The sequence below is a fragment of the Mus musculus genome, chromosome 2, assembly GCF_000001635.26.
Source record: "Mus musculus strain C57BL/6J chromosome 2, GRCm38.p6 C57BL/6J".
In the NCBI taxonomy this organism is placed as follows: domain Eukaryota; kingdom Metazoa; phylum Chordata; class Mammalia; order Rodentia; family Muridae; genus Mus; species Mus musculus.
In genome coordinates, this window is record NC_000068.7 from 146,308,930 (window position 1) to 146,321,818 (window position 12,889).

General features: G+C 40.8%; 1 protein-coding gene across 9 annotated transcripts in view; it reads right to left on the minus strand.

Annotated features, from left to right (window-relative positions):
- Ralgapa2 (Ral GTPase activating protein, alpha subunit 2 (catalytic)) overlaps positions 1-12,889 on the minus strand; it is a 272,379-nt gene that overhangs the window by 69,054 nt on the left and 190,436 nt on the right. For 8 of the 9 annotated variants that reach the window (XR_374469.4, XR_374468.4, XR_003952992.1 and 5 more), the window contains one exon: positions 5,994-6,121. Coding sequence is in view for 3 of the 9 variants with exons in the window: in XM_006499519.4 (XP_006499582.1) it covers positions 5,994-6,121 (128 nt within the window). In the remaining 6 variants the exon portion in view is untranslated. Of the gene's footprint in view, positions 1-5,920; positions 6,122-12,889 lie in introns of all 9 variants that reach the window. The other variant, XR_866275.3, reaches the window with a different exon arrangement.

Consider the following 12,889-nt stretch of genomic DNA (forward strand, 5'->3'; position numbering starts at 1 on the left):
TGCCTATAGTAGAATGTGCTGTAGAGTCCATACCACGCAGTAGAGCTAGCCATTACAAGTTTTTGTTGTAGGACTGTTTAGGACCCCAATTCCTCAAGTATCATCCATGCCTTCCAGCTGCCGCTTTGTGCCTGCCATTCAGTCTGTTTCAGTTTAGTTCCCTCTCATTAATTTCCCATCCATAAGCACTCGATCCCACCCACAAGTGTCTTCCTTCTTTTCGGAGATATGTCTTAACTTTTCCCTTTTTGGTAACTCAGTTTTCAGTCCTCTTACACCCAGTTTTCTCCTTCTATATACAAACTCTAGTACAAACCCACCACCTTCAGCATAGACCTGAGACTATTGGCCTCAGTGATAGACGAAGCCAACTACTAGTATACATCTTGTGTGGCCAGTTTGCTGAAAGCAATGTTTCCTCTCTCTCTCTCCTTGGGCTTCCCTTTTCTTATGTCTCTATGGCTACCTCTTCCTTCAAAACCTACTCTTTCACAGTTTCACAGAACTTTGTCTATGGGTATACATTGGATCAGCCCAACCCCTGCATAGGTTCCAACTTGTCCCCTTGCCACTGCTACAGACCAGGCCCTGCCTGTTCTCTCCCAGACAGAACTCCTCCCACAGCTCTGTGCAGGCTCTCGCTGCCTCTGTCTTTGCTGTGTGCCTGTTTCTGCATGTGCCTATCCTACGCTCTGCCATATGGAAGCATCTGTCATTCTCAAATGTAATGGGCTTTCATAGCCTAGTCCATAAGCAAACAGTGTCCTCTCTCCCTTGGAATATCTTATTCACATTTATATTCTGAGTGGTTAGGATGGTGCCTGGCACATGGCAGGAAGGCTGCAAATGCTGACACATGCATAATTGGTTGTGCATGGTGAAACAGAACACATGGTATGGCTTGATTTCCTTCCTACAGTGAGGGGAGATGGGCAGAAGAAATCAAAGGTCTGTCCTGGAAGAAAAGCTCAGGATCCCACTGGAGAAGAAAGAACTTGGGTTGTTAGAACTTTAAAGGGAAGGGTCATTTTTGAAGCTGTGTACATTAGGAGCAGAATCTAGGAATGCTATTAAGCTCACATATCTAAGAGAGGCTCTAGTATTACCATATGTTCATGTACCTGTTAGCTAACAATGAAAGCTAATTTCACTTGTGACAGAACAAGGCATAAAACTACTTTTTCTTAGGCACACTGACTCTCTCCATCAAATATGGATAGTTCCAGAGTAGAGATAGCAAATGAAACGGAGACTATTGTTCTACTGAAGTGGACATTTATTCTAGAAAGCCACCATCTGCTTGATTTGGGGTGAACTCCTCCTAATGGGCACATTGCATATGGCAAGGGAACCTTTTCCCTGAGACAAGTTCTCTGAGGAGGAGAATGAAAGCCCTTGGCTCAAATGCTTATAGGAACTTCTATCAGCAGCCCACAGTTTCATTTTGGAATGTTTAGCTGGCTTGGGAACTGTAAACATAACATGTGGCAAGCTTCCCATTTACTGTGCTCTAGGCAGAGGAGCAGGCCCTGCGAGCGATGGAAGAGGCAGATGGTAGGTGTGTTGGCTCTCACTATTCAGCCGTGCAGTGGCCACGGGACGGAAGCATGCTTGACAGATCTGATTCAGCTCACTGTGGAGGTTACAGGAAGGCACAGGAGGGCTGGGCTGAGCCATTAGAGGGCGCTTTCCATATACAGTCCTACTGTGGGCACATTTTTTGTTTTTTAAGTTATGGGAGACAATGATATTTTTCAGTCTTCTATGTGCCTCTGCCACACAGTTCCAACTGTTTGATCATTAGCCAAGAGAACTGTACACAAGAACTCTTTTGACCCAAAGCTAGATCTACTGCTAAAAAACAAAACAAAACAAAAAGCCCCCCAAAGACAATTTTTTTTTTTGGCAGTACTTCCAATCCCCAGTTAATCAGAAGGGAATTAAAAAAAAAAAAACATTACAGAGTCAGATTGATACTTAACTGTTCACATTTTTACTTTTAGTTAAAATTTACATGAAACTGGATCCTAATCAAGTTTATTCTAAGGAAGTGAAACATCGGCCACCTGGGGAAGGACTGGAGAGGCAGAGATAACTAAGTAATTTCACTGGCTGTCTGCTTCGGGTGTCATCAGCTCAACATGGGCCAGCATACAGTCACTACACAAAAAAAACCAAGTGGCCCCAGGTAAAGGATTTACGAAGGTATGAACAACATGACTGTTGTTCATAGAATGGCCTAGAAAGTGTGGGACACCGATAAGAACAGAGTAGCTTGTCAATGTTCTATTTCACAATTGTAATCTAAATAGTAGAAGCAAAACAGGGACGTAGGGTGGTTATATAAAAAGGTCTGGATGACAAGGAAATTTTTTGTTATTGTTCAGCTCAGTGACCTGTATCTCAAGGAAGCAGGGAGCAGTAATTTTTTTCTCTGATATTTGGTCTTGAAGTGAAGTTTTCTTCTAGGGCAGCACACCCAGGCTGCTTCCTTCCTTAACAAGCCTGGGTTCATACCAATACAGCTTTGTCAAGGGATATACTGCCAGGCTTTGGGGGGAAAAAACCCAAAAAACCAAACAACATCTATCAATGCCTGACATTTGGAGCCAAAGTTCCTCAACATGTTCTGGGGATTTCAGGATGGGTTACAGGCAGGGCTTTCAGGGCCACATGGCCAGAACAGCTGGCCAGGAGAACTGTGTCCTCAGTGACCGACCAAGATTTCATAAAAGCCGAGAGGTTACACTCTTCTCTTCTACCAAAGCCTAACTTGCACTGAATGCAGAAAGAAAGCAGCAGTGAATGGCCACAGAGCCATGGACAACCACAGGGCCCTATCATACCCTCTCTGAGTTGTGCTACCCCCTTGAAACAGCCAATCAGTTGCTCTGCAAACTGCCACAGCAGGAAAGAGATTACAGGTGACCCAGGTTTCCCTTACTATCACTTATTCCTTGCTTAACAACAAACTAACAAAGAGAGGGGTGCTAAAATACACATACATGAACAAGAAAATATATACAGATGAGAAGTTTTTGTACAGTTTTTTTTTTTTACTAAGAACAAAATATACATGCACACATGACCTATGGTATATGAAATGCAAAATTCTATTGATTCCAGGTGATGAGTTGAAAGCTTAGAGATTTGCTATCAAATTTGTATTATATAATTTAGATGAAAAAATTACTGCAAACAATATTTAACACTCCCTTACTGTGAGTGATAATAAGCACAAATGTAAGAACAGTTTAAATTGGAAGACAGCAGGAAAATGGAGAGTGCTTATTCTTCAGGACCTTTCAAGGAACTTTCTCTTCTATTTTAAAAGGCTCGCCACATGCTCATTCCCCAGTGCTCAGATTAAACCACTGGCACTTCACAGCAAGGCACCGCTGATCTCTTCAGCCCCCAGGGGTCTGCACGGGCTTATAGGATGTGTTGGCCCCCACACTCCTTGCCTATCCACTGTCTACCAGGCAGCCCTGGCTGGGTCCTTTAGCATGCTGTTCTAAGATGAGAACTCTGAGAAACTTCTTTTGGGGATCACCTAGAATGCCATTCCCACCACAGCTGACTTTTGGGTTCATCACAGGCACCCTGATGGACCTAAACTTGTACAGGACTAACATAAAACAATGTGAACCTCCCAAACGCACTCAGGCTTGTGCACCCATGCTCCTAAAGACAGCTTCCTTCTAAGTCTCCAGGTTCTGCCCAGGTATGTCCTCCTTGGAGAGGCCCCTCTTGTCTTGACTCTTGTTCACCCCAACTTTCAGTTTCACTTGTTCACAGAAGAGAAGGGGACTAGTTAGCCTGTGCACTCCTTGGGTATTATCTCTGAAATGTGTGAACAAGGACTGGGCTCCTGGGTCCCTGAGGTGATGCAGTAGCCCCAGCGTCTAGCACTGAACTTGGCAGACAGTCCACAGGAAATGTTTGTTTGGTAAATGAATAAATGCAATTAGTACTCAAAATTAGGACTGGTTACAGTATTTAGTGTTTTTCAAAATTCAAATATCAGACTTATGTCAATAAAGCAGCAAGTTCCAGACATCAGCTATGACACTGAAGCAGTTCAGGTGTTCCCCAAAGTGCACTGTGAACTTCAGTGTCCCAGTGAACATGAAGGGAGCAGCTGGTCATTAATAGCTGGCACAGGCACATGGATACAGTTAAAAAACATAGTGAAGATGTTTAAAGTACAGAAATCTCCCCCTTTCTCCCTCTCATTTCCTCATTCTTATTAGAGTCTTTATTTCTGACCAGAATATTGGCAGTTTGCATATAGAAATAGTCACTAAATGAGCATGAGGTATTCCTTACAAGTTTTCTATCTGGATAAAAAAACTGAGCATATTATCTGGTTTACTGTTTTAGATCATTTATTTGATTAGCATAAATAAATTAAATATAAAAGAAAAATATTTAAAGCTTGATAATGATGAGTATAATAGGCTTTGTTATTATTTTTTCTCCTTTTTATACTAAGTCATCCTTTAAGATGAAAAATCATCCATTTTATGAGCTATTTTAGGGTTCTGGCACCTACAATCCTGATATGACTTCCTTGAGGCTTTTAAGGAGATTCTGATCATTACCTTTTCAACTTTTAAAAATACTGTTTTTTTTTATGACTGCTCCAATGGTACCTCATTATTGATCAGTAAAATGACAAAGCTTTTATTTTGTGATATGATTGATAAGTGAGAGGGTGACATGATTAAAAAAAAATCACAGTGGACTGCTACAAAGTAGAATTTTCTTGTTTCAAAGGACTTTTGTTGCCTTGATCCAGGATCCTTGACTGACAGGTGTGTAGCTTGTCTCAGCCCATATGCTAACTGACAGACCAATTGCTGGACAGGTCTTTCTCATTTTTGCTATAAAGCTCCTCTAAGTTGCAGTTTATGTAAAATAAGAAGTCCGTGCTGGAGGCAGAACCACAGCAGCTATAGATTTCGTTTGGAGTGTTCTGGAAGCCTCCGCAGAGAAGGCTGCCTCCAACCCCCCACACCCCCCCCCCAAAAACCACCAGCCTGGACAAAGCAGGAGAGTGTACAGGAGGGAAGGATGCAGTCTGGCCCCGGGGGAGGGACCAGATGGGACTTAATAGCTCCTTTCTACTACTAATTTCTATGATAATTTTAAGTTGCCACATGGCATATATATTTTTTTTAAATCCAAAGGCAGGATATTTGTCAAGAAATGGCCACTCTTTTAATGAAAGGTATTTCTCACAAACTATATCTCTCTACATGTTATTTGTTATTCATTCTTTACCCAGTAATGCATCATATATAATCAGGCAGGAGAAGACTATGGAGAAAGTTCAAATGGAATGTGTTTTTAATCATTATCAATACCAATTAGAAACAAAGAGACTCTAAGCTTTATTAGCAAGTTAGATGGTTTTGGTAGCAGTTTTATAAAGTCACTCATGATAGTTTCTTTTTCTTTTCTTATAGTTAGAGATCTGTGGATTTAAAGATTGTACTTGCCAATTAGTGCTTGAGAGAACACTTATAAACGTGAAACGACTCCCTCTCCTGAGTCAGGTATAACTGCTCCTTCCTCCATACTTCCGAACCCTCTGCAGTTGTCAGGTGCTGTGTGCAGTTTCTGATTTATTAGTCATTTCCTTTGCTTCTGCTTTCTGACGCTCCGAATAAGATTTCAACAACTTGCTACACATCCCTCTTTCCACACAGTGAAATGTGACTCTAGATAGAAGAGACTGAACCTGGGAAAAATCCCGAGAAGCCATGAGCTTGAACATCACGGCAGTTGCAGCCTTTCAGACACAGACTAGTGAACCAACTAGGAAAACAAACTCTATATTCGATGCAGCACAATATCACTGTATTTCATAGAAATCAACAAACAGTACTGCAGCCTGGGCCTGAAGCCCACTTACCTCTCCTGAAAGCTTGCCAGGAATCTCACCCTGGGGAGGGTTAATAAGTTACACATTTACAGCAAAAAGATACAAGCTCTGATAGAGTGGGATGAGGCACTTCACCGCTCTGCTGGCATTGATGCATGTGGCACAGATAAGGCTTGGCAGCAGCTTCCCACTCACGATCGCTCCATCGAACAGGGGCCCAAAGAATGGAACCTGAGGATTCAAAACAGAAAAAAAGCCTATGCTCAAACTCAGCAGGAGTAAAGGCAGAGATAAGAGAATGCACTTGCAGCAGAAGACTGGGGATGAATACACAGGCTGTCTTCCAGACAGACAAACTTTTTCAGAGCAAGTTGAGGGCTTTCAAGTCAAAGAGCACAGTATTGTCCCACCAGGTTCCTCCATGAGAACTTTCTGCAAGGCCTTGTAAATGGTAAATGATCCAGTGCCTCCACATTACCTCTGCTGCCATTCACAGACGTGGCATTATTCTTTCCACATGCCTGTGCCATGGTAGAGTGCCTGGTACACAAACTTCCTTCACTCCACTCTCCTACATATCGTCTTCATTTTCTTGAATCACCCATCCTCTGCTTCCAAGATCCTACATTATTTATCTTCCTTCCTTTCTACTTTTAAGAGAAGCTTGGCTTTCTTTTGCTGGATCCATTTCTACCATAGTGTTCATGGATGTCCTTTGGATTTTTTTTTTTCATTTCTCCTCCTTTCCTCTTTATTAGAGTTTCATCTCTACCATGGAGATTGTAAACTCTGTGAGATTTGGGACTGGAGCTGGTTAGTAACTCTCATATACATCTACAATTTCTCTTGATTTTTCACAAATTTATACAATATTTAATACATGATAGGCCTTTTATTCTAATCTATTCTCTAAAGGGGCTTGTGAAGAACATACACATAAAAAATCTCTCCTATAACCTAACTCAAATATACAGTATACAGTATATGATGTATAAAACAGAAGATAATACAGAGAAGAACAAAGAACTTTTGGAGAATACATATCTTTTGGGGAATAAAAATGGGAGGGATGGCTTTAAGCTAGATGTTTCATGAAAAGTCTACAGGAGATAGAAGAATGAACAACAAACCATGAGGACAGTGGAGGAGAACAGTCCAGGAAGCATAACAACAGCGATCCAGATTGTGACAGGAATGGGATTCATGTGTTTGAGCAAAGGCAGAAGAGTCATAGCTCCTACAGCCAAGTCAGTAGAAGGAAGACCGGGAGGGAGAGAAGTCAGTTAGGGAAGAAGAGCCTCGTAGGAAACTGTAAGAATTCTCAGTTTTTACTCTAAGGAAGATAGACGCCTTCAAAAGAGCTTTAGGGAAGTGGAGAATACGTCTAACCTACATTTGTGTGTATATGGTATGCTTGTGGATGTAGGCACATATGTATATGTATGTATATATATGCAGGTAGAGGAGACCAGAGAACAACACTGGTTGTCTTGCTCTATGCATGACAAATATACTTAAAAGTACCCAATAGTGGTAACATAAATTCATGAAGACCTGAATAAATTCAAAGTACAATCTTCATGGGCTGGAAGTTTTTATACTTGTTAAGATGTCAATTCTTCTGAAATCAAAATTTAGATTCTAACACAAACTCTAAATTCATACAGAAATGGAAAGACAGAAATTAGCTATGACAATTATGAGATGATTTATACTGAGTTTGAGGAATAAATATAAAATTACAGTAATTAAGATATTAAAACATTAATATCAGGATAGATAAATTGACAGATGAAAATATACAGCCCAAGAATAGAAGCACATATTATGGCAACTGTTCCACAGTAAGGCAGGACATTTCTGGGGAAAGGAAGTTTGTTCCGATAAAGACTCTGGAACAAAGGGAGAGGGGTAAGAAAAAATGAAACCTGATCTCTATTTCATCACACACAAAAATCTGAGCTGGATTGTAAACAGAAACATTAATACTAGTACTAAAAAGGAGCGGACGAGATGGCTCAGTAGGGAAGGGCACTTGCTGCCCTGACTGATGGCCAGCGTTGATTTCCACAGCACACTGCAGAAGGGTGAACTGATCTTTACAAGCTCCCCCTGACCTCCATGAGTGTGCCATGCCATGCGCTAGAATCATAAAGCATCATGACCATGCTAAATACATCCCAGGAAGATACCAGTGAGTGTCCATTAAAAATTAATGTATGAAATGAGGAAGGTAAGCTGCTCATTTCAGAAGATGGCTTTAAAATAAGTGTTTCATGACATTCAAAATCTATTTATAAAAAATTCTTAGCTATCGAATAAAAGAGAACTTCATGGGGCTGGAGAGATGGCTCAGCAGTTAAGAGAACTGATTGTTCTTCCAAAGGTCCAGAGTTCAAATCCCAGCAAACACATGGTGGCTCACAACCATCTGTAATGAGATCTGATGCCCTCTTCTGGGGTGTCTGAAGACAACTACAGTGTACTTACATATAATAAATAAATAAATCTTTAAAAAAAAAAAAGAGAGAACTTCATTAATGTATTTGTTGGGCATTTGAGTATCTTTGCTCAAATCTTACTGCCATTGTATTGCTCCCTGTCCTATAGTTGTGCTCTGAATAAAGTTTCTGTGATACTTTGTAGGACAAACAAAAAACACAAAACAAAACAAGCAACCCTCATTTAGTAAACTATGGCAATAGTGAAACACTGCAAGCTTGATACATCAGAGTGAATGAGAGGACATGTCCATTAATGAGTTTTGCCAGGATAAGAAAGAAAGGAAGGCGTGTGTGTGTTTGTGTGTGTGTGTGTGTGTGTGTGTGTTTAAGTTGGAAGGACAGAAGCAAAAAGTCCTTATTTCAACTATTCTATCATATAATATAATTATAATAAAGAGTCCATGGAAATGGTCAGAACTAGAAGTCAATAGAGAGAGAATGAACTCACTAACTTACTTTTCTATCTTCAGCAACAACTGTCCAGAAAAGAAAACAAGAGCATACATTATTATTATTAAAATCACAAAATATGAAATCCAGAGGAATGGGTCTTATAAGGAAAAACAGAGCAAAACCCACACAAAACCTTCAGAGAAGTAGTCTAAGTAAATGTGAGGCTCTCTTTCTCCCGTATATCCTCTACTATATATGAAGAGAAGACTCAACAGTATTGTTCTTTCATCTCAGAATCCGGATTCAATGCAGTGCATGGTTTAGCTTGAACAGCTGGCAACCAAAAACAGCTATACAGAGTTGAAATAGGCTAAGGAAAATGAAGATGTGCTTAGAAAAAGTAGGGCAGGGGTTTGCTTTAGTTGTAGGGAAGTGTGTTCTAAGCTACAGCATAAGATGAGATAGATACCAGAGCCCGTCACACAGGAGCCACAGAACCAAGGGAGGAGTCCCACCCTCCGATGCTGGATGATGATCACTGACAACTCATTTATGGAGCTCCTTGAGACATATGACCCTGAAAGGGGTGATGCTGATTTGTGAGATGTGGCATATCCCGGGCACTCGTGGTGTCTTTGTTTGGTTTGGTTAGTAGAAAACTGAAGTCTAGCTCTAGATCTAAGGAGGTGGGCAGGGCCTCTCGCTTTACTATTGTTCTCCTGTTCCTCTGATGTTAGTCTTTATTTCAGAACCTGGATTCAAATCTTTTATTCATCTAAACATTCTGAACAATTCCTGAGTGCCTTATCCTAGTATGTTGACCAAAGCCATGACTGTTAACAAACTGGCTTTCCTTACCAGCTAGCTGCACGTTAGAAAATACCCATCGAGTTCCTGCCATGCCTTTCATGACTAAATGAAACCCATCTCTGGCTGAGGAGAAGCACACACCTAGAAAGTACAGCCCAAAGGAAATCAACCTCATCAGGCTGCAGTGCAGAACAGGACAGATTTACACCTATTTGGCCAGCAGAAACACAAAGGGGCTTTTGTTGCGAAGTAGTGATCCCAAAGTTCATAGTACCTGTTACCACTGTAAACAACACCAGCCTATGGGTGTATCTAGCTGCTAGGGCAAGGACAATATTTGGGACAAAATTCATTTTGATACATAAGAACTAATCTCCCAAGGACTCCGTTGAAACATTTTGATGTTCCCAAGCAGAGGTGGGCAAATACTTCACAGACAACCTTGGGTTTTAGAATCAGACTATTGCTATGCATGAGCCTACTAAAATCTATTCCATGCTGAACAATGGTTGGCCAGTTAGGTATTGCGCTCATAACAAATTAATGGCCATGATCTTGTGTCTGGCTGTTTGGCACTGACTTTATCATGCAAGAAGACAGTAATGTCATGCAAAGGTATAGGATTTGAGTTTCTGCTGAGCCTCTCATGTTTTGTCTTTCCAGTGGATACAGGATAAATATTTGGAAGCACACAAATATGAAGAGACCTTCAATAGTATGCATCTATATAGAGAGAATACAGATATAATTTTTAGGTGGTCCTTGAAAGTCAGATGGCTAGAGACCAAAATGGCAAAGTCAGATAGAGAACCCATGCTTTCACAGTAAAAGAATATCTGCTTCCAGCACAGAACGATGGTTGTAAAGAAGAGGTCTGAGAGGCTAAGAGCCATGGCCTTAACAAGCACAATCACCACGAAAGAGGTAACTGTATGGCAAGGATCAGCACAACTGTGAATTAGGAGGTAACTTTAGATTTCGAGCTTAAGTAGAGAAACTATGAAAAGCATCTGCACGGGGGGGGGGGCGCATGGGGGGGTAAGAGAGTTGTCAGTGGTTGGAGAAAATCAAAACAGCTTTCCCTGTAATCGCTTTGTCAAGGATAACTCTCTACTTCCCCCAAAGGAGGTTTCACAGCTGCTCTAAGGGAGAATTGCTTCATCTGGACTTAAACAAATCGTTTCAGGGGTTGATTAGAACTACGGATAACGTGCTTTTCCATATCTCTTACCAGCCTTCTGAGCAAACCTAAAGCAAAAAGTAGTAATGATGAATGATGAAAGAATCATATACAATTTTGGGAATAAAGAAGCATCAATATGAAAGGCCAGAAAGGATGAAGCAACTTCTAGGTAAAGCAGAGTCCATACAAACCAGAGGCTGCTCCTACTCCAGGGATGCCCAAGGGTAGGACACTGTCTGAGGTTTCCTGGTAAGGTTGGAACCCATAACTACCTCTCTATCTCTGAGAGCTACAATGTCTGGTCAGGGTTTTCTTTTGGGGGAATTCCACAGGAATTATGAACAGAAAGGGAATATTTACACTTCTGCTTTTAAGTCTGAGATACTCAAGTGAGAGATAGGTAAATCAATTAAAATTTAGTATTAGAAGAGGCTTTTTCTGCTTGGAAAAAAAAAACCCAATGAGATAATTTGTGAAATGTAAACGCATTACATTTGAAGCACTTTTCATGTGCTCTGTGGTTCAGGGTATGGCAAGGGAAAACAGGGGTGTCTTCAGGAGTACACAGTTCTCTTTAAGGGAAACACTCTTAAGGACTGGGCTGCTCAGGAAACAGCTCACTGAATTTGTGCTAGTTTCCTGAAAGGTGAGGAAAAGCTGATTTAAACTATTTTGCAGACCCCAAGGGTCTTAGACAGAGTAAATAATTTCCAATGACTAAGCCCTGTTGGGAAACAACATGGCTACTCAATGAATGTCTTAGAAATAAGCTGATTACTTGATTTGTTCCACATACATAATTAGTCGATGGGTTCTAATAGCTTAGGAACATCTGAATCGATAAGGAGTTAAATGGTTGTGGCTGAGTTCTAAGCTTGGAGCTGTAATGGAGAGGATGTCATTTCCCCAACTATTCTATAGCCCCATTTTTACAGAACTCAGTGAAGCCTGGAGCGGATTGCTGCTTTTCTCAAGGTCATCAAAATCAGAATATTGGTCTAGACTCAATTGTGACCCAGGAGGTTCTGCACGGCTGCCAGCACTCTTCTTGCTTCTTTGACGATGGCCATATAGGTTATCTTTCTTTCCTTGCTCTCAAAAGTCAGGTCTGACTCAGGACTTTGCCCTCTCTGCTTCCTACTTGATGGGCTGAAACACCTGCTCCACTGGGTCTCAGCTTAACTATGATAACAGAGAGAGCCTCTCCATCCACAGGAATCACTATGCAATATTCCCTTTACACCTGATCACTTTTATTGCTCTGAAGTTGACTGACATTGTTAGCTTACCTTTCTTCTGATGAGTGGTCTATCCTTCATTTGCCTTTATTTCAAGGTTTTTGGTAGGTTGGTAGGTGACTTGTGGGCATTATTTCCTTCTTTTTTTATGCACTTTGACAGTGCCTGTATTTTGTTTCTATTGCGAAGATGAACCTAGGGCATTGTACTCTATGACTGATCTACACTTCCAGCCTGTCTTACTTTTTTTGTTTGTTTGTTTGTTTTTGAGACAGGGTTTCTCTTGGCTGTCCTAGAACTCACTCTGTATACCAGGCTGGCCTCAAACTCAGAAATCCGGCTGCCTCTGCCTCCCAAGTGCTGGGATCGAAGGTGTGTGCTACCACTGCCTGGCGGGGCTGTCTTACTTTTTAACTCATATATTTAGAACACTAATTATGAAAGAAAATTATCAAGTGTTATATTAATATAAGTCATTTTATTTTATTTTTCATTTTTTGGTTTTCTACTTTTGTCTTCTATGATTTTATCTGACTATTTTTATGATTCTATTTTTCTTCTCATTTATCATATCAATTACAATTCATATTTTAAACACTTTTTAGAGGTTGCCCCAAGTTTTAAATGCTTTTATAACTAGCCAAAATGTCCCCTTCTTAGGTAGTACAGGGACCATTCCCAATCCCTGGGCTCAATCCTTACATTACTGTTGCTATCTATCTCTTAGAATTATTGTTGCTATTATTATGAGGAACATAGTGTGCATTTCATTTTACCTTCACTGATTCCTTCTTTAAAGCTCTTGTTTTTATCGAGACGCCATGTATCTTCTTGTGTATGCAGTGGTGTTTGGGTATGAAGGCCAGAGGCC